Source organism: Scyliorhinus torazame, chromosome 12 (genome assembly GCF_047496885.1).
Source record: "Scyliorhinus torazame isolate Kashiwa2021f chromosome 12, sScyTor2.1, whole genome shotgun sequence".
Taxonomy (NCBI): Eukaryota; Metazoa; Chordata; class Chondrichthyes; order Carcharhiniformes; family Scyliorhinidae; genus Scyliorhinus; species Scyliorhinus torazame.
In genome coordinates, this window is record NC_092718.1 from 151,234,544 (window position 1) to 151,256,780 (window position 22,237).

Sequence of the window (22,237 nt, forward strand, 5' to 3'; positions counted from 1 at the left end):
CAGAGGGATATAGATAAGCTGCAGAGCTGGGCTGAGAGGTGGCAAATGGAGTTTAATGTAGAGAAGTGTGAGGTGATTCACTTTGGAAGGAATAACAGGAATGCGGAATATTTGGCTAATGGTAAAGTTCTTGAAAGTGTGGATGAGCAGAGGGATCTAGGTGTCCATGTACATAGATCCCTGAAAGTTGCCACCCAGGTTGATAGGGTTGTGAAGAAGGCCTATGGAGTGTTGGCCTTTATTGGTAGAGGGATTGAGTTCCGGAGTCGGGAGGTCATGTTGCAGCTGTACAGAACTCTGGTACGGCCGCATTTGGAGTATTGCGTACAGTTCTGGTCACCGCATTATAGGAAGGACGTGGAGGCTTTGGAGCGGGTGCAGAGGAGATTTACCAGGATGTTGCCTGGTATGGGGGGAAAATCTTATGAGGAAAGGCTGATGGACTTGAGATTGTTTTCGTTGGAGAGAAGAAGGTTAAGAGGAGACTTAATAGAGGCATACAAAATGATCAGGGGGTTGGATAGGGTGGACAGTGAGAGCCTTCTCCCGCGGATGGAAATGGCTGGCACGAGGGGACATAACTTTAAACTGAGGGGTAATAGATATAGGACAGAGGTCAGAGGTAGGTTCTTTACGCAAAGAGTAGTGAGGCCGTGGAATGCCCTACCTGCTACAGTAGTGAACTCGCCAACATTGAGGGCATTTAAAAGTTTATTGGATAAACATATGGATGATAATGGCATAGTGTAGGTTAGGTGGCTTTTGTTTCGGTGCAACATCGTGGGCCGAAGGGCCTGTACTGCGCTGTATTGTTCTATGTTCTATGTGTGACACTAGCAAACCTCGCGGCCAGGATATTTATGCCTCTCCGGTTTAGATGCAACCCGTCCTTCTTATACAGGTCACACCTGCCCCGGAAGAGCTCCCAGTGGTCCAGATAATGGAAACCCTCCCTCCTACACCAGCTGTTTAGCCACGTGTTTAGCTGCTCTATCTTCCTATTTCTAGCCTCACTGGCACGTGGCACAGGGAGTAATCCCGAGATTACAACCCTCGAGGTCCTGTCTTTTAACTTTCTGCCTAGCTCCCTGAACTCCTGCTGCAGGACCTCATGCCCCTTCCTGCCTATGTCGTTAGTACCAATATGTACAACGACCTCTGCCTGTTTGCCCTCCCCCTTCAGGATGCCCTCTACCCGTTCGGAGACATCCTGGACCCTGGCACCTGGCACCAGTACGTGGTAATCAGCAGGAGGTTTTCTTGCCCATGTTTAACCTGAAGCTATGAGACTTCATGGTGTCCAGGGCAACTCCCTCCCGACTGTATAGCACTGTACCGCCACCTCTGTTGGATCTGTCCTGTTGGTGAGACAGGACATACCCAGGAATGGAGATAGTAGCGTTTGGGACATTGTCTGTAAGGTATGATTCTGTGAGTATGACTATGTCAGGCTGTTGCTTAACTAGTACATTTGTTTAATTTATAATTTCTTACTTTTATCTCCATTTAGTTGTAAAGAACGCAACATCTTTTAGCTCTGCCACTTAAAATAGAACTTAAGAAATTAGGGCAGGAATAAATCATAAGAGCCCACTGGCTTTGTCATTCAATAGATCATGGCTGATCTTCAGCGTCAACCTCATCTTCCCACACTATCCCCATATTCTTTGATCCCCGTAATGTCTAAAAACCGAACAGTCTTGATCTTGAATATACACAATGGCTTATCATTCCCAGCCTTCTGAGGCAGGACTTTCCAGAGAATAACAAAACTCTGAATGGATAATTTTTGATCATCTCAGTCTGAAATGGCCATACACTTATCCAGAAATTATAACCCCTAGTTCTAAACTTTCTAGCTGGGCAGAAGCTTTTCCTCATTTATGATGAGAATTTTATGTTGCTTGTGCGAGAGTGCGCATGCCTTGGAAAGCACATGAAACTGCAGGAGAAGACGTTGGGTGCATGTCCCAACATCATCGCTCACTCATTATTTTGGCTGGCGGGCGGACGTGTAAGTCAGGAGCTCACCTGCCGATAATCAAGCAGGCAATTTAGACCATTAAGGGGACAATCGAACATTGTGCCACATGGCCCGACTGCGTTCCAACCTCAATTTGGTGTGGGATGAAGTGTCAGGGCTGAAAGAAGTTGTCTCAGGACTGAGGTTTGCGTTTGAATGTGTTGCATAGACACTGTTTGCAGTGTGTTTCTATCACAGTTTATTTTTTACATGTCTGCAGCAATCTGAGACAGTTCTGCAGTGACTGCCACCTGCTGGAACCCATTAGAAGCGTCAACCTACACCCTCCCTGTTCTCAGCGTCTGCTCTCTTAACCCCCTCCTCGGCAGGGCTGAGACTTTTCTAGCGCGGGATTCATGCTGACTGCCCGTTAATTGGCAAAACCAGTGTCAAATCACATTCAGGAGCTGACGGCGACCAGAAGGGCATTTTGCGCCTACTTCCAATCCTGCTGGGGCACGCACCTGACAGATGAAAACTTCAGGCCTATCTATTGATGTAACATCACATCACTGTGTGTCTATGTTGACCTATGGAATATTGTATTGTATCTGTGCATGACACATTGTGGACCTAGATTACAAGTCCCGAAAGACATGCTATTTGGTAATTTGGACATTTTGAATTCTTCCTCTGTGTACCCGAACAGGCGCCGGAATGTGGCGAGTAGGGGCTTTTCACGGTAACTTCATTGCAGGGTTAATGTAAGCCTACTTGTGACAATAAAGATCATTGTTATTATCAGATGATTTTAAGACACAAGTTTCTGAGTACTTTGATTTCACCAGATTTCAGCGATGTTCAGTAGGCCACTGTTGTAACCCGCACGGGTCTTACAGAGTAGGGATGATCCACTACCCTGTGGAGTTTGCAGAATACGAGCTCCTGATTAGGGGCGGGGAACCCTTAACTAAGTTAATGTGCCTTTGTATAAATAGTCGGCCAGTCAGAAGCCGACTAGAGAAGACCCAGTAGGGAACTAGTCGAGCTGTGTATATAGTCTAAAAAATATTTTATTCAAGGCATTTTCTTGTTTTTCTTTAATTTAGAGTACCCAAATCTTTCTTTTTCCAATTAAGACGCAATTTAGTGTGGCCAATTCACTTACCCTGTACATCTTTGGGTTGTGCGAGTGAAACCCACGCAGACATGGGGAGAATATGCTGCATTTTCATAAAAACAAACAAAAGCAGAAGAAAAATCATGCAATACCATAAACAACCCGCACCCACTTCCGCCCCCTCTCTACTCCCCCAATACTGCCCCCTTCACCCATCCTGCCTTCCCCATTTTAATCCCCTTACACTCCCCCCCCCCCCCCCCCCACCCCCCACCCCTCATGCCGACCCCTCAATCCTCCTTAAAGAAATCAATAAATGTTTTCCACCTCCGAGTGAACCATCGACCGACCCCCTCAGGACAAACTTGTCCATCTCCAGCCTCAGAAATTCCGCCAGGTCGCTCGCCCGCACCCTCGCTTTCGGCTGCTCTGAGCCTCTCCACCCGCGCAAGTTCCGTTGCCGAGCTATCAGGGAGGCAAAGGACAAAACATCGGCCTCTCTCGCACCATGGACCCCAGGGTCTTCTGATACCCCAAATATTATCACCTCTGGACCCGGGGCCACCTTCACCCCCAGCACCTCGGACATTATGTCCACAAACCCCTGCCAGAACCCCTTTAGCTTAGGACATGCCCACACCTATCATCTACCTCCTCAAAAAACCTACTCATCCGTGTTACCGGCATATGTGCTCTGTGGACTACTTTAAACTGAATGAGCCTTAGCCTCACACACGACGATGATGCATTCACCCTCCAAAGGGCCTCCGTCTCGGTCCCAGCCTCCACCTCCCCTCCCAGCTCCTCCTCCCACTTAGGCTTTATGTCCCCCACCAGGGCAGCCCTCCCAGTCCATCAACTTCTTGTGGACCTCGGACACCTTCCCCTCCCCTTTCTCATCCTTCGTCAGTACCTTATCCTGCAACCCCCGAGGTGGCAGTCCAGGAAAGGCCAGCACCTCTCTCTTTACAAAATCCCGGATCTGCAGGTACCTGAAACCATTACCCCTGGGCAACCCGTACTCTTCCTCCAGGTCCTCTAACTTCCTAAATTTTCCCCTATGAACAGATCGTCAAATTGCTCAATCCCTGCCTGCCAAAGCCTCTCATCCAACCCCCCCGGCGCAAACCTATGGTTATTGCAGATCGGTGCACACACCAAGGCACCCGCCAGTCCCAAATGCTGCCTCTATTACCCCACACCCTTAAGGCCCACACCACCACTGAGAACGGCAGAGGCACTGACAATAAATCCTTTAAACCCGTTCCCCTACAGTAAGCCGCTTCCATCCGCCCCCATGCTGACCCCTCCCCCACGACTCATTTCCTTTTTTTACAAAACATTTTATTAAGGCATTTATAAATTTTTAACAACAATTTCAAGAGCAAAAAAAACCCAAAGAAAATAACACCCACCCAACCAACAACCACACCCAGCCAACATGGCTTACATACAGTTCCCCAGTCTGTCTCCCCCATTAACTAATCCTGCCTCAACCATACCCCTCTACCTCCCTCCGTCCCTAACATCCCCCGCTCCTTCCCTAACCCCCCCCACCCCCTTTGTATCTGCTGACAGCTTAATTTTCTGCAAAGAAGTTGATAAACAGCTGCCACCTCTGCAGGGCGAACTTGGCCTTCTCAAGCCTGAGAAACACGGCCATGTCACTGACCCATACCCCCGATTTCAGGAGCTCTGAGTCCCTCGACGCCAATAAGATCCATTTCTAGGCTACCAGGGAAGCAAAGGACAAAACATCAGCCTCTCTCGCACCCTGGACCCCCGGGTCTTCCGACACACCAAAAATCGCCGCCTCTGGACTCGGAACCACCCGTACCATCAATACCGTGGACATGGCATCGGCAAATCCTTGCCAGAATCCCCGAAGCTTCAGACATGCCCAAAATATGTGGACATGATTCGCGGGCCCTCCCGCACACCACACACACCTATCCACCACCCCTTCAAAGAACCTGTCATATGTGCCCTGTGCACCACCTTGAATTGTATCAGGTTGAGCATGGCACATGACGAGGATGCATTAACCCTAATCAAGGCATCCTCCCACAATCCCGCCTCTAATTCCTTGTCCAACTCTTCCTCCCATTTTCGCAGTGACAACGCGAGTGGTATTTTCCAATAACAGGATGCTGCCATCAGTCCAAAAAGACGTTCTGCCTACCACAAAATTGAGCAACATTGTGTATGAATTTGAGATATCACAAGATGGGCGCGTTACATAAATTATTTCTTCTTCTGTTAACCACAAAGAAAAATGTTACCGTTCTTGCTCTCTTGGCTGTTATCACATGACTTTCATCATATTCAGATTTGGATCGTACATCTGTAATAAAGTTTAAAAAACTATTTCGAGTATATTTACATTACAGTGAAAAGAGATTGGCAAGTTCATTCTGTATCAGACGAGTAAAGGCATGAAATGAAGAAGAGTCATACTGACTCGAAACGTTAACTCTATTTTCTCTCTCCACAGATGCTGCCAGACTTACAGACTTTTTCCAGCATTTTCTGTTTTTGTTTCAGATTCCAGAATCCGCAGCATTTTGCTTTTATTTTACTATTATGAGCGGTTTTATTTGTTCTGATAAAATTTGAGGTTTAGAAATTTGTAACATGAATCTCCCACAGCATTGTTCATGGTTTGTAAATACAACTTTAGGGAAACACATTTTTATAAATGATATTTGTTACTGTTTGTGTGTTTTCTAATGCCAAAGCACAACCCTATTAACATGTGTGATGATTCTTTTTATGGAAGAAATATTTGGAGGTCGGCACTAAACCCAGACTTTCATTTTACTCACAGTTATCCTTTGGGATTGCGTATTGTGATTTGGATGATAGACTACTTTTACAATATGTCACACCTTCAAACACAAAACGTATCATCAAGACTAGTTTGGATAGGATATGGGTTTTAGTATCTAGGAATCGAGCCGACAACATGTCAGATAATAAACACGACGACAGTCATAAATTATGGCATTAGTGATTTCACCCGTGCAATCACAGTGCTGTGGATAGAGAGGAAATGAACTGAAGGGATTTGAACAGGGAATTAATTCATCAATTGTTATTATTGTCCTAAGTAGGCTTACATTAACACCTGCAATGAAGTTACTGTGAAAATCCCCTAGTCGCCACACTCTGGCACCTGTTCGGGTACACTGAGGGACAATTCAGAATGTCCAATTCATCGAACAAGCATGACTTTCAGGACTTGTGGGAGGAAACCGGAGCACTTGGAGGAAACCCATGCAGACACGGGGAGAATATGCAGACAGTGACCCAAGCCTGGAATCGAACCCGGGTCCCTGACGCTGTGAAGCAGCAGTGCTAATCACTGTGCTACCGTGCCGCCCATGTGGGAGAGATATGAGCAGGGTGGTAATGACACATTTAAAAACTTAGAGATGAAGGACCAATCCCAAGTTTGGAAATTGAATCAATCAATGTGTTTCTGCCAGGCCAATGCACTTTTCCTTTCTGTGATTCAATTTTGTTTTAATCGGCAGGATTTTCTGGCCATTCCATTCGGCGGGAACGTCAGGTCTGGAGGATCCTGTCACCGGTCAACGTGACCGTCACCGGTCAACGTGACCGCCGCCGCCACCACAAGGCACACTGCAGCGGATGCAGAAAATCCCACCCACTGTCTTCAAAGGATAATCACACTTAAGGCATGCAAACAGTGTTCTCCAACCAACCTTCGGTTGTATAATTCTAGTGTATTCTTGGATTTCTACCCATCTTCTGGGAAGGCTCAATGTATTGCATTCCCATTACAACCATGCTGACAGTGTAAATTGATGAATTGGGAATCATAATCATGAACTCCTTTCCACCTCATTCACATTCCAACATCAGCATGTTGAATCACTAGAGCTTCTTGGTGTTTCAAAGAGCGATAATGTGAGCAACTCTAAAGCAAAGGCTGGCTCCTTGTCTGACCACAAATGGTGTTATGGAAGCCAATAATTGGGATGGCACAGCCATTTTGATTGAATTTCTGCTGTTTCACTGATAAGTAGCCACCTTTTTATATCCATGGAAATATGAACAACAAACATTCTCAGCATCAATAAAGTTACACAAATGTTACAAATTTTAGGGATCTTCAATGTCTAGAACAGTATATTGAAGAATCAACTAGAGAACAGGCTATTTTTGTATTGTACAATGAGAAAGGGCTCATGAATAATCTTCTTGTTAAGAAACCTTTGGGGAAGAGTGACCATAACATGATGCAATTTTATATGAAGTTTAAAAGTGATGTAGTTCAATCCGAAACTAGGGCGGCAAGGTAGCACAGTGGTTAGTACTGTTGCTTCACAGCTCCAGGGACCAGGGTTCAATTACGGCTTTGGTCACTGTCTGTGTGGAGTCTGCACGTTCTCCCCGTGACTGCGTGAGTTTCCTCCGGGTGCTCCGTTTTCCTCCCACAAGTCCCGAAAGACGTGCTGTTAGGTGAATTGGACATTCTGAATTCTCCCTCTGTGTACACGAACAGGCGCTGGAGTGTGGCACTCGGGAATTTTCACAGTAACATCATTGCAGTGTTAATGTAAGCCTACTTGTGACACTAATAAAGATATTAATAATAATCCAAACAAAAGAAACTACAAAGGTTTGAAGGGCAAGTTGTTTGAAGTAGAATGGGGAACTATATTAAAAGGTATGTAGGTAGCCGGGCAATAGCCAGGATTTAAACAATTAATTCATGGTTTGCAACAAATTTATATTCGCTTAAGATACAAGAAGCCAGTAGTAGTAGGAAAAATTATCCAACCATGGCTAAAAGGAGAAGTTAGGATTCGCTTAAGATACAAGAAGCCAGTAGTAGTAGGAAAAATTATCCAACCATGGCTAAAAGGAGAAGTTAGGATTCTATCAATCAAAGGAAGAACCATAAAGTTGCCAAAATAAGTAGTAAGCCTGAGAATTGGGAGCATTTTATTTTTTAAAAAACAATATGGGGCGAGATTCTCCGACCCTCCACCGGGTCGGAGAATCGCCGGGGGCTGGCGTGAATCCCGCCCCCGCCGGATGCCAAATTCTCTGGCACCGGAGATTCGGCGGGGGCGGGAATCGCGCCGCGCCGGTTGCCAAATTCTCTGGCACCGGAGATTCGGCGGGGGCGGGAATCGCGCCGCGCCGGTTGGCGGGCCCCCCACGGCGATTCTCCGGCCCAGATGGGCCGAAGTCCCGCTGCTAGAATGCCTGTCCCGCCGGCGTGGATTAAACCACCTCTCTTACCGGCGGGACAAGGTGGCGCGGGCGGGCTCCGGGGTCCTGGGGCGGGGCGATCTGGCCCCAGGGGGGGTGCCCCCACGGTGGCCTGGCCCGCGATCGGGGCCCACCGATCCGCGGGCAGGCCTGGCTGTGGGGGCACTCTTTTCCTTCCACCATGGCGGAGGTGGAAGAGACCCCCTCCACTGCGCATGTGCAGGGAATGCCGTGAGCGGCCGCTAATGCTCCCGCGCATGCGCCGCCCGGCAATGTCATTTCCGCGCCAGCTGGCGGGGCACCAAAGGCCTTTCCCGCCAGCTGGCGGGGCGGAAATCAGTCCAGCATGGGTCTAGCCCCTCAAGGTAAGGGCTCGGCCCCCCAAGATGGGGAGGATTCCGCACATTTGGGGCGGCGCGATGCCATACTGATTTGTGGCGTTTTTGGCGCTGGTCGGCGGACATCGCGCCGATTAAGGAGAATTTCTCCCATGTTTATTCAAATTTTTCCAACAAAACTTTTAACAAACAAACCCCCCCCATAACAAAAAGAACACAATCACAACAATCAAAAATAATAAAATACTTATACATTGGGTTTCTCCCGCATATATTAACCCCCCATATGACATTCAAAAGTACCCTTGGGGAAACCCCCCCCCCCCCCCCCCACCAGCCCAAATACCCCCCCGAAAGAGACACACCCCCCCCTCGGGTTGCTGCTGCTGCTGCTGACCGCCTCCTAGCGCTCTGCGAGATAGTCTAGGAACGGTTGCCACCGCCTGAAGAACCCCTGCACAGACCCTCTCAAGGCAAACTTTATCCTCTCCAGCTTAATGAACCCTGCCATGTCATTTATCCAGGCTTCCACACTGGGGGGCTTCGCGTCTTTCCATAATAGCAAGATCCTCCGCCGGGCTACCAGGGATGCAAAGGCCAGGATACCGGCCTCTTTTGCCTCCTGCACTCCCGGCTCGTCCGTTACCCCATAATGCCAACCCCCAACTCGGCTTGACCTGGACTTTCACCACCTTGGACATAGTCTTCGCGAAACCCCTCCAGAACCCATCCAGTGCCGGGCACGACCAGAACATGTGGACGTGATTTGCCGGGCTTCCCGAGCACCTCCCACACCTGTCCTCCATCCCAAAGAACCTACTCAACCTCACCCCTGTCATATGCACTCTGTGAGTGACCTTAAAGAGTGACCTTAAATTGTATTAGGCTGAGCCTGGCGCAAGAGGAATTAACCCTACTCAGGGCATCAGCCCACAAAACCTCATCAATCTCCTCCCCAAGCTCCTCCTCTCACTTGCCCTTTAACTCCTCTACCAAAGCCTCCTCCTCTTCTTTAATCTCCTGATATATTGCCAAAACCTTGCCTTCTCCGACCCATACACCCGAAATCACCCTGTCCGGAATCCTCTGTGCCGGGAGCAACGGGAATTCCCTCACCTGCCGCCTCACAAATGCCCTCACTTGCATATACCTGAATGCATTTCCCGGGGGTAAACCAATCTTCTCCTCCAGCGCACCTAGGCTCGCAAACGTCCCATCTATAAACAGGTCCCCCATTCTTCTGATCCCTGCCCGATGCCAGCTCCGAAACCCCCCATCCATCCTTCCCGGGACGAACCGATGGTTCTCCCGAATTGGGGACCAAACTGAGGCTCCCATCCCGCCCCTATGCCATCTCCACTGCCACAGATCTTCAACGTTGCCGCCACCACCGGACCCGTGGTGTACCTTGTCGGCGAGAGCGGCAGCGGTGCCATCACCAGCGCCCTCAGGCTCGTGCCCCTGCAGGACGCCATCTCCAACCTCTTCCACGCCACCCTCTCGCCCTCTTATTACCCACTTACGGATCATCGCCATGTTGGCTGCCCAATAGTAGCCGCACAGATTCGGCAGCGCCAGCCCTCCCTGTCCCTGCTAAGCTCCAGAAACATCCTCTTTACCCTCGGGGTCTTATTTGCCCACACGAAACCCATGATGCTCCTACCTACCCGTTTAAAAAAGGCCTTGATAATCATAATGGGAAGGCACTGGAACACAAAGAGAAACCTCGGGAGGACCATCATTTTAACCGACTGTACCCTGCCCGCCAGCGAGAGTGGCAGCACATCCCATCTTTTGAAATCCTCCTCCATCTGCTCCACCAACCGCGTCAAATTGAGCTTGTGCAGGGCCCCCCAGCTCCCAGCCACCTGGATCCCCAAGTACCGAAAGTTCCTTTCCGCCCTTTTCAATGGTAGGTCGTCTATCCCCTTTCCCTGGTCCCCTGGATGCACCACAAAGAGCTCACTTTTCCCTACGTTGAGCTTATAGCCCGAGAAGTCCCCAAACTCCCTTAGGATCCGCATGACCTCCACCATCCCCTCCACTGGATCTGCCACATACAGCAACAGGTCGTCCGCATACAGCGACACCCGATGTTCCTCTCCCCCTCGGACCAACCCCCTCCATTTCCTGGACTCCCTTAGTGCCATGGCCAAAGGCTTATTTGCCAATGCAAACAACAAGGGGGACAGGGGGCACCCCTGCCTCGTCCCTCGGTACAGCCGACCTCCGCCGATTCGTAGCCACACTCGCCACCGGGGCTCTATGTAGGAGCCTGACCCAACTGATAAACCCCTCCCAGAACCCAAACCTCCGCAACACTTCCCAAAGATACTCCCACTCCACCCGGCCGAAGGCCTTCTCCGCTTCCATAGCTGCCACTACCTCCGCCTCTCCCTCCACCGATGGCATCATAATGACGTTGAGGAGCCTCCGCACATTAGTGTTTAGCTGCCTGCCCTTTACAAATCCCGTCTGGTCCTCATGAATCACCCCAGGGACACAGTCCTCAATTCTCGTAGCCAGCACTTTTGCCAGCAACTTAGCATCCACACTGAGGAGCGAGATCGGTCTATACGACCCACATTGCAGTGGGTCCTTCTCCCGCTTCAGAATCAGCGAGATCAGCGCCCCGGACATTGTCGGGGGCAGGGCCCCCCCCCTCCCTTGCCTCATTGAAAGTCCTCACTAACAACGGGCCTAGCAGGTCCACATATTTCCTATAAAACTCGATCGGGAACCCATCTGGCCCCGGGGCCTCCCCGCCTGCATGTTCCCCAATCCTTTAACCAGCTCCTCCAACCCAATTGGCTCCCCTAAACCAGCCACCTCCTACTCCTCCACCCTCGGGAACCTCAGTTGATCCAAAAATCGTCACATCCCCTCTTCCCCCGCTGGGGTCTGTACAGGTCCTCATAGAAGTCCTTAAATACCTCATTTACTCTCACCGCACTCCGCACCGTATTCCCCCTGCTATCCTTAACTCCACCTATCTCCCTCGCTGCCTCCCTCTTATGGAGCTGGTGTGCCAGCATCCGGCTCGCCTTCTCCACATACTCATATGTCACCCCCTGTGCTTTCCTCCACTGTACCTCTGCTTTCCCTGTGGTTAACAGGTCAAACTCCGTCTGGAGGCTTCGCCGCTCCCTAAGTAGTCCCCCCTCGGGGGCCTCTGCATATCTCCTGTCCACCCTTAAGGTCTCCCCCACCAACCTCTCACTCTCCCTGCCCTCTCTCTTCTCCCTGTGGGCCCTAATGGAGATTAACTCTCCCCTGACCACCGCCTTCAACGCCTCCCAGACTAACCCCACCTGAACCTCTCCGTTGTCATTGACCTCCAAGTATCTCTCAATGCACCCTCCCGCACACCTCCTCATCTGCCAGTAATCCCACATCAAGACGCCACAGCGGGCGCTGGTTCCTCTCCTCTCCTAACTCCAACTCCACCTAGTGCGGGGCGTGTTCCGAGATGGCTATGGCCGAATACTCCGTTCCTTCCACTTTCGGGATTAGCTCCCTACTCAAAACAAAAAAATCTAACCGGGAGTAGGCTCTATGTACATGGGAAAAGAATGAGAATTCCCTGGCCAGGTGCCTAGCAAACCTCCATGGATCCACTCCCCCCATCTGGTCCATAAACCCCATAAGCACCTTGGCCGCAGCCGGCCTCTTCCCCGTCTTGGATCTGGAGCAATCTAATGCTGGGATCCAGCACCGTGTTGAAATCCCCCCCCATTATCAAGCTTCCTGCCTCCAGGGCCGGAATCCGACCCAGCATGCGCTTCATAAATCCGGCATCATCCCAGTTCGGGGCGTATACGTTTACCAGTACCACCCACAACCTACCGCTCACCATCACGTATCGGCCTCCATTATCCACTACAATATTCTTGGCCTCAAACGACACCCGCTTCCCCACCAGTATTGCAACCCCTCTGTTCTTCGCATCCAGCCCCGAATGGAATACCTGTCCTACCCATCCCTTTCTCAACCTGACCTGGTCTGCCACCTTCAAATGTGTCTCCTGAAGCATGACCACGTCTGCCTTCAGTCCCTTTAAGTGCGCGAACACTTGGGCCCTCTTAACCGGCCCATTCAGGCCCCTCACATTCCAAGTTATCAGCCGGATTGGGGGCTACTCACCCCCTCCCTCCCTGCCGACTAGCCATCCCCTTTTCTAGGCCAGTCACGTGCCCGTGCCTCCCGCACCCTCCAGTCCCCCAGATGGCGGATCCCTGCCCCGACCTGCTCTCCTATTTCCAGTTCCCCATTGGCCAATGCAGCTAGATCCATATCGAGCTCTTTTGCTCCCCCCATAACACTCCCGTAAGTCAGCTGACTCCTGCTGACCCCGGCCTCTCCTGCCTTCCCATCAGCCCCCCCAGTGTGGGAAACCCCCCTCCCCCTCCTCCCTAGCAGTCAGTGTGTGATCCTCCGACCCCCACCGCCGTCCTTCCCTAGCGCGGGAAAAAGCCTGCGCTTTCCTGAGCCGGCCCCGCCCCCTCTGGCGCTACTCCTTTTGCGGCCTTATCTCAATTTCCCCATCCCTGGGCCTCCCCTCCCTCCAACACCGGCGCCCACACTCTCCCACCATCTCCCCATCAAATCCCTTCACCCATCCCCATCCAGCACCCAACCAAGGGAACATTCCCTACACGTAGTTAAAACCATATATACAGCAGACATCCCCCCCCCACAACCACAAACCCTCAATTTGAGTCCAACTTTTCAGTCTGTATAAACCTCCAAGCCTCCTCAGGCGTTTCGAAGTAGTGGTGCCGATCTTGGAATGTGACCCACAATCGCGCTGGCTGCAGCATACCAACCTTCGCCCACTTCCGATGGAGCACCACCTTAGCCCGATTAAAGCCAGCTCTCTTCTTGGCCACCTCAGCACTCCAGTCCTGGTAGATTCGGATCTCCGTGTTTCTCCCACCTGCTGCTCCACTCTTTCTTGGCCCATCTCAAATCACACTCTCTATCCATAAAGCGGTGAAACCTCACCACTACAGCCCTTGGCAGCTCGTTGGCCTTGGGTCTCTTTGCCAGGACCCGATGAGCCCCATCTAGCTCCAGGGGGCTCGGGAAGGCTCCCGCGCCCATCAGCGAATTGAGCATCGTGCTCACATATGCCCCGGCATTGGGCCCCTCCACTCCTTCAGGGAGACCCAGAATCCGAAGATTCTTCCTCCTCGACCTATTCTCCAGGTCCTCAAATCTTTCCGCCCAACTCTTGTGCTGGCCCTCGTGTGCCTCCACCATCACCGCCAGGCCCAAGATCTCATCCTCGTTCTCCGAGGCTTTCTGCCGCACCTCCCGGATCGCCGCCCCCCTGGGCCCTCTGGGTCTCCACTAGCTTCTCAATCGCCGCCTTCATTGGCGCCAGCATTTCTGTCTTCAGCTCCTCAAAGCAGCGTTTAAGAAACTCCTGCTGCTCCTGCGACCATGCTGCTTGGTCTCCACCTGCCGCCATCTTGCTTTTTCTCCCTCTCACTTTTCGCTGCTCCAAGATCCCTTTTTTCACCGCTCCACTCCTGGTCCAATCCATATACTGTTGGGGGGACCTTGCTGTCACCTTCCCACACTGGAAGCCTTCGAACAAGTGCCGTTTGGGCCCCTCTAGAGAGCCCTAAAGTCCGTTCCCGGCGGGAGCTGCTGAATGTGCGACCTATCCAGGCATGGCCGCAACCGGAAGTCAATTGGGAGCATTTTAGAAGTCAACAAAGGAGAACTGAGAAATTGATGAAAAGAAAATACAATATGGAAGTTAGCTAGCGAGGAACATGAAAACGGACTGAAAAATGGACGACCCCTTATTTTTAAACCATGACCCCTTAGTTCTAGATTTTCCCACAGGAGGAAACATCCTCTCCACATCCACCTTGTCAATACCCTTCAGGATCTCATATATTTCAATCAGATTGTCTCTTACTCTTCTAAACTCCAGGGGATACAAGTCTAGCCTGTCCAACTTTTCCTCGCGAGACAACCCATCCATTCCAGGTCGTTGTCTGATAAACCTTCTCTGAATGGCTTCCAACTCATTTACATCCTTCCTTAAATACCAATACTGTACACATTACATCTAACTAGTGCTCTGTATAACTGAAGCATAATCTCCCTATTTTTGTATTAAATTCCCCTTTCAATAAATGATAATATGATAATATTCTATTAGCTTTACAGCACATGTTACTTCTTCAAAGAACTTCAATAAGTCCAAAGGTTACGGGGTTAGCGTGAGGGAGTGGGCCTGTTAGGGTGCTCTTTCGGAGGGTTGGTGCAGACTCGATGGGACGAATGGCTTCCTTCTGCACTGTTGGGATTCTTTGATTCTATGAACTCATTGAAAGCTAACTGCAGGTGCAGTAATTAGGAAGGTAAATCATAGAATTCATACAGTGCAGGAGGCCGCCATTCGGCCCATTGAGTCTTCACAAACCCTCTGAAAGAACACCCTATCTAGGCCTACACCCCCTCCCTATCCCGTAACCCCACCTAACCTTGAGACACTAAGGGGCAAATTAACATGGCCATTCCACCTAACCTGCACATCTTTGGATTGTGGGAAACAGTCAAAATTCAAAAACTTCATAACATTTCATAACGACAAGAGATTTTGTATAGGGTGAACTCCACCTCTTGTGCCAGGCTGAGTCTAATACAATTTAAAGGTGTCTACAGGGTACACCTGCATAGAGTGTACATGAGTGAGTTCTTCCCCGGTTTAGAGGAAAGGTGTGAACGGTGTCTAAGGGAGCTGGAGAACCACTTGCACATATTCTGGTCCTGCCCAAAATTGGTTGAGTTCCGAGTCTCGTTCTTTGTGACCATGTTGGTGTTTGGGGGGGTTAGACTGGAGCGGTGTCCACTGGTGGCGATTTTTGGGGTGTCGGACTTGCCGGAGCTTCTTGAGGGGAAGAGGGCCAATATCTTGGCCTTTGCCTCTCTGATAGCCCAGTGACGAGTCCTGCTTGGATGGAGGTTGGCGGTGCCACCTAGGGCCTCAGTATGGTTGGGGGACTTGGCAGAATTTCTGAGATTAGACAAGATTAACTAAGCCATCAGAGGGTTGGAAGAAGGGTTCTACTCCAGGTGGAAGCCGTTCATCGCCTTCTTTAAGGATTTGTTTGTGGCCAGCAGCTAGGAGGGGCTGGGTGAACGGTGCAGTTGGTGGAGGAGGGTAGTGCTAGGGGGTCTTGGGGTTATTACTGTTCGTTGGTTTAAAAAAATTGTTTTGTATGTGTATGTGAATTTTTTGCAATGTTTGGAATAAAAATATATTTTTATAAAATCTTTGGACTGTGGGAGGAAACCCACGCAGACACAGGGAGAATGTACAAACTCCACCCAGCCCCTCCTAGCTGCTGGCCACAAACAAATCCTTAAAGAAGGCAATGAACCCAAGGTTGGAGTTGAACCCAGGTCCCTGGCACTGTGAGGCAGCAGTGCTAACCACTGTGCCGCCATGCCACCCAAATGGTACGTAACTCTTTACTGCAAGACAATTTGAGTACAGGAGTAAGGAAGTCTTGCTGCAATTGTATGGAGCTTGGTGAAACAACTGTGTATTCTGTGAAGCTTTGGTCTCCTCTAAGGAAGGACATACTGGTCGTAGACGGAGTGTAATGAAGGTTCACCAGACTAATCCCAGGGATGGCAGGATTATTTTATGAGGAAGGATTGAGGAAATTGGGTCTGCAATCTCTAGAATTCAGAAGAACAAGAGGTAATTTCATTGAAATGTACATAATTCTTACAGGGTTTGACAGGGTAGATGCAGGACGGATATTTCCCTTGGTTGGTGGAAAAGGTGTCTAGAACCAGTGGAGATAGTCTTAAATGGTAGACCATTTAGGACCGAGATGGAGAGGGTGGTCAATCTTTGGAATTCTTCACTGCAGAGATCTATGGAGGCTCAGTCAGTGAGTATGTTCAGAGCAGAGATTGATAGATTTGTAGATATCAATGACATCAAGGGATGTGGGGATGGTGTGAGGAAATGGTGTTGAGGTAGAAGATCAGCCATGATCCGGTTAAATGGCTGAGCAGGCTCAAGGGACTAAATGGCCTACTCTTGCTCCTATGTTCCTATGCCACTGCATACAAGTAATCCATAGGAATGAAGACTGAAAACTCAAAATAAATTGAGAAATTTAAGTATCATGAACTTGAATGATCAGCCCAGAGGCCGCATTTACGTTGGCCACATATGCATGTTGGCCTGAAGGAAAGTTGTTCAGGAGGGAAAGACGCTCTCATTTTTCTACGACAAAACTGGGAACCTGACCTGAATGGATGTGTTTAGCAATAGTAGTAGTTTTAGCATGGAAGTGTTTGGAGTAGTAAATAGAGATCACACAACACAGAATCACTACAGTGCAGAAGGCCATTTGGCCCATCGAGTCTGCCCCAACCCTCCGAAAGAGCACCCTACCTAGACTCACGCCCCTACTCCATCCCTGTAACCCCACCAACCTTTTGGATTGTAAGAGGCAATTTAAAACGGTCAATCCACCTAACCTACAGATCTTTGGATTGTGGGAGAAAACCGGAGCAGCCGGGGGAAACCCACTCAAACGGAGAAAATGTGCAAACTCCATACAGTCACCCAAGGTCAGAATCGATCCTGGGTTCCTAGTGTTGTGAGGCCACAGTGCTAACCACTGTGCCACCATCCTGCCCAAGAGTCAGCAGGACACAGAGTGTTGTTACTAGGGGGGGGGGGGTAAATGTTCTGCTGATGAGGGAGGGACATGGGCTAAGGGACAGAGAGGAGGTTGGGGGTGGAGGCTGCCTGGGGGCGGGCTGGTGGAGGCGCGGAGCATGGGCTGGGGGCGGGCCGAATAAAGGGGATGGCTGATTGGCAAAGGGGAGGTGCAATGAGCCCCCCAAACAGGCTGATCGCCTGGAATGTTCGAGGATTAAATGGGCTGGTCAAGAGGGCACGTGTGTTCGCGCATCTTAGGGGACTGAAGGCGGACGTGGTAATGTTGCAGGAGACGCACCTTACAGTAACTGACCAGATTAGATTGAGGAAAGGCTGGGTCAGTCAGGTCTTTCACTCGGGACTAGACTCAAAGACTAGAGGAGTGGTGGTCCTGATCAATAAGTGGATGGTGTTTGAGGTGGGTAGAATAGTGTCGGATGTGGGAGGTCGGTACATTATGGTCAGTAGGAAACTGGAGGGGGTGCAGGTGGTATTAGTAAATGTGTATGCGCCAAATTGGGATGATGTGGAGTTTATAAAGAGGATTCTGGGGAAGATACCGGACCTGGACTCGCACAGGTTGGTCATGGGAGGGGACTTCAACACAGTTATTGACCCTGGCTTGGACCAGTCAAGCTCAAAAACAGACAGGCTGCCAGCAATGGCAAAGGAATTAAAATGGTTCATGGAGCAGATGGGGGGGGGGGGGGGGGGGGGGGGGGGGGGGGGGGGTGGATCCATGGAGATTTGGGCAGCTGAGGGTGAAGGAGTTCTCCTTCTACTCACATGTGCATAAAGCGTACTCCCGGATTGATTTCTTTATTTTGAGCAGGGCCTTACTGGCAGGGGTGGTGGACATGGGGTACTCGGTGATCACAATCTCAGACCATGCTTTGCACTGGGTTGACCTGCAGGTTAGTAAAGACAGTAACCAGCGCCCACAATGGAGTTTAGATGTGGGGCTTTTGACTGACGAAGGAGTGTGCGAGCGGCTGAGGAAATGTATTCAGAACTACCTGCAGGTCAACGACACGGGGGAAATTTCAGCAGCGGTGGTCTGGGAAGCACTGAAGGCGGTGGTCAGAGGGGAGCTGATCTCGATACGGGCCCATAGGGAGAAGGTGGACAGGGCAGAGACAGACCGACTGGTAAAGGAGATACTACAGATTGATAGGAGGTATGCGGAGACCCCAGAGGCAGGGCTTTTAAGGGAACGGCGGAGGCTACAGGCGGAGTTCGGCTTGTTAACCACAGGGAGGGCGGTGGAGCAGCTGAGAAAGGCGAGGGGGGCGATCTATGAGTATGGAGAGAAGGCCAGTAGAATGCTTGCACAGCAGCTTAGAAAGAGGGAGATAGGGAAAGTAAATGACGGAGATGGGAACCTGGTTGGAGATTCAGCAGGGGTGAATAAGGCGTTTAGGGATTTCTACAGTAGGCTGTATAGGTCGGAACCTCCTACGGGGCCGGAGGGGATGAGGCACTTCTTGGAAGGGCTGAATTTCCCAAAGGTGGACGGGGAGCTGGCAGAAGGACTGGGGGCCCCGATCGGGTTGGAAGAGATAGTGGAGGGTCTGAAGGCCATGCAGTTGGGTAAAGCCCCGGGGCCGGACGGGTACCCAGTGGAGTTTTATAAAAGGTTCTCTGGGATATTGGGTTGATGAGGATGTTCAATGAGGCATGGGAAAGAGGAGTGCTGCCCCCGACGATGTCACAGGCCACGATTTTGCTGATTCTGAAGCGGGACAAGAACCCGGAGCTGTGCGGATTCTACAGGCCGATATCCCTGTTGAATGTGGATGCCAAATTGCTGGCCAAAATGTTGTCCTCCAGGATTGAGGATTGTGTTCCAGACGTTATTGGGGAAGACCAGACGGGGTTTGTTAAGGGTAGGCAGTTGGTGGCCAATGTAAGAAGGTTGTTAAACGTGATCATGATGCCCCCGGAAGGTAGGGAGGTGGAGGTAGTGATCACAATGGATGCAGAAAAGGCTTTTGATCGGGTAGAATGGGATTATCTGTGGGAGGTACTGGGACGGTTCGGATTTGGGCGGGGCTTTATTGACTGGGTCAGGTTGCTGTATCAGGCTCCTGTGGCAAGCGTACGGACGAATAGGGCAACATCGGACTATTTTAGACTGCGCCGGGGGACGAGACTGGGATGCCCCCTCTCCCCACTGTTGTTCGCGCTAGAACATAGAAAATACAGCACAGAACAGGCCCTTCGGCCCACGATGTTGTGCTGAACCTTTGTCCTAGATTAATCATAGATTATCATTGAATTTACAGTGCAGAAGGAGGCAATTCGGCCCTTTGAGTCTGCACCGGCTCTTGGAAAGAGCACCCTACCCAAACTCAACGACTCCACCCAACACCAAGGGCAATTTTGGACACTAAGGGCAATTTATCATTGGCCAATTCACCTAACCTGCACATCTTTGGACTGTGGGAGGAAACCGGAGCACCCGGAGGAAACCCACGCAGACACGGGGAGGATGTGCAGACTCCGCACAGACAGTGACCCAAGCCGGTATCGAACCTGGGACCCTGGAGCTGTGAAGCAATTGTGCTATCCACAATGCTACCGTGCTGCCGTTAAGAACAAATAAATCTACACTATATCATTTTACCGTAATCCATGTACCTATCCAATAGCTGCTTGAAGGTCCCTAATGTTTCCGACTCAACTACTTCCACAGGCAGTGCATTCCATGCCCCCACTACTCTCTGGGTAAAGAACCTACCTCTGATATCCCTCCTATATCTTCCACCTTTCACCTTAAATTTATGTCCCCTTGTAATGGTTTGTTCCACCCGGGGAAAAAGTCTCTGACTGTCGACTCTATCTATTCCCCTGATCATCTTATAAACCTCTATAAAGTCGCCCCTCATCCTTCTCCGTTCTAATGAGAAAAGGCCTAGCACCCTCAACCTTTCCTCGTAAGACCTACTCTCCATTCCAGGCAACATCCTGGTGAATCTTCTTTGCACCTTTTCCAAAGCTTCCACATCCTTCCTAAAATGAGGCGACCAGAACTGTACACAGTACTCCAAATGTGGCCTTACCAAAGTTTTGTACAGCTGCATCATCACCTCACGGCTCTTAAATTCAATCCCTCTGTTAATGAACGCGAGCACACCATAGGCCTTCTTCACAGCTCTATCCACTTGAGTGGCAACTTTCAAAGATGTATGAACATAGACCCCAAGATCTCTCTGCTCCTCCACATTGCCAAGAACTCTACCGTTAACCCTGTATTCCGCATTCATATTTGTCCTTCCAAAATGGACAACCTCACACTTTTCAGGGTTAAACTTCATCTACCACTTCTCAGCCCAGCTCTGCAACCTATCTATGTCTCTTTGCAGTCGACAACAGCCCTCCTTACTATCCACAACTCCACCAATCTTCGTATCGTCTGCAAATTTACTGACCCACCCTTCAACTCCCTTATCCAAGTCATTAATGAAAATCACAAACAGCAGAGGACCCAGAACTGATCCCTGCGGTACGCCACTGGTAACTGGGATCCAGGCTGAATATTTGCCATCCACCTCCACTCTCTGACTTCTATCGGTTAGCCAGTTTGTTATCCAACTGGCCAAATTTCCCACTATCCCATGCCTCCTTACTTTCTGCAGAAGCCTACCATGGGGAACCTTATCAAATGCCTTACTAAAATCCATGTACACTACATCCACTGCTTCACCTTCATCCACATGCTTGGTCACCTCCTCAAAGAATTCAATAAGACTTGTAAGGCAAGACCTACCCCTCACAAATCCGTGCTGACTATCCCTAATCAAGCAGTGTCTTTCCAGATGCTCAGAAATCCTATCCTTCAGTACCCTTTCCATTACTTTGCCTACCACCGAGGTAAGACTAACTGGCCTGTAATTCCCAGGGTTATCCCTAGTCCCTTTTTTGAACAGGGGCACGACATTCGCCACTCTCCAATCCCCTGGTACCACCCCTGTTGACAGTGAGGACGAAAAGATCATTGCCAACGGCTCTGCAATTTCATCTCTTGCTTCCCATAGAATCCTTGGATATATCCCGTCAGGCCCGGGGGACTTGTCTATCCTCAAGTTTTTCAAAATGCCCAACACATCTTCCTTCCGAACAGGTATTTCCTCGAGCTTACCAATCTGTTTCACACTGTCCTCTCCAACAATATCGCCCCTCTCATTTGTAAATACAGAAGAAAAGTACTCGTTCAAGACCTCTCCGATCACTTCAGACTCAATACACAATCTCACGCTACTGTCCTTGATCGGACCTACCCTCGCTCTAGTCATTCTCATATTTCTCACATATGTGTAAAAGGCCTTGGGGTTTTCCTTGATCCTACCTGCCAAAGATTGTTCATGCCCTCTCTTAGCTCTCCTAATCCCTTTCTTCAGTTCCCTCCTGGCTATCGTGTATCCCTCCAATGCCCTGTCTGAACCTTGTTTCCTCAGCCTTACATAAGTCTCCTTTTTCCTCTTAACAAGACATTCAACCTCTCTTGTCAACCATGGTTCCCTCGACTTCCGGTTGCGGTGATGCCTAGCTAGCCGCAAGCTTCGGCGGCTCCAGCTCCGACGGACCTTCGGGCTCTTTTAAGAGCCCCAACGGGGAATTTTGACGACGCAACCCGGTGTGGGGCGTGTGAGAAGGGAGTCCCCCCCAAACGAAGGAGGAAAAAACCGGCGGCGGCGGCTGCAGCGCGAGGAATCGTCGACCAAAGGGTCAGAAAGAGAGAAGTACAAGATGGCGGCGGAGAAAGCGCAGGCGACATGGGGGCCTGAGCATGAAATTGTGAGACGGTGCGTGGAGCTGCTGAAGAGGGAGGTGCTGACCCCGTTGCTACAGGCAATTGA

General features: G+C 50.2%; 1 protein-coding gene across 2 annotated transcripts in view; it reads right to left on the reverse strand.

Annotated features, from left to right (window-relative positions):
* The window catches only part of styxl1 (serine/threonine/tyrosine interacting-like 1), an 87,404-nt gene that overhangs the window by 53,290 nt on the left and 11,877 nt on the right, over window positions 1–22,237 (reverse strand). For both annotated transcript variants that reach the window (XM_072469195.1, XM_072469196.1), the window contains exon 2: window positions 5,366–5,427. In XM_072469195.1, coding sequence (XP_072325296.1) covers window positions 5,366–5,427 — 62 coding nt within the window. The remainder of the gene's footprint in view (window positions 1–5,365; window positions 5,428–22,237) is intronic.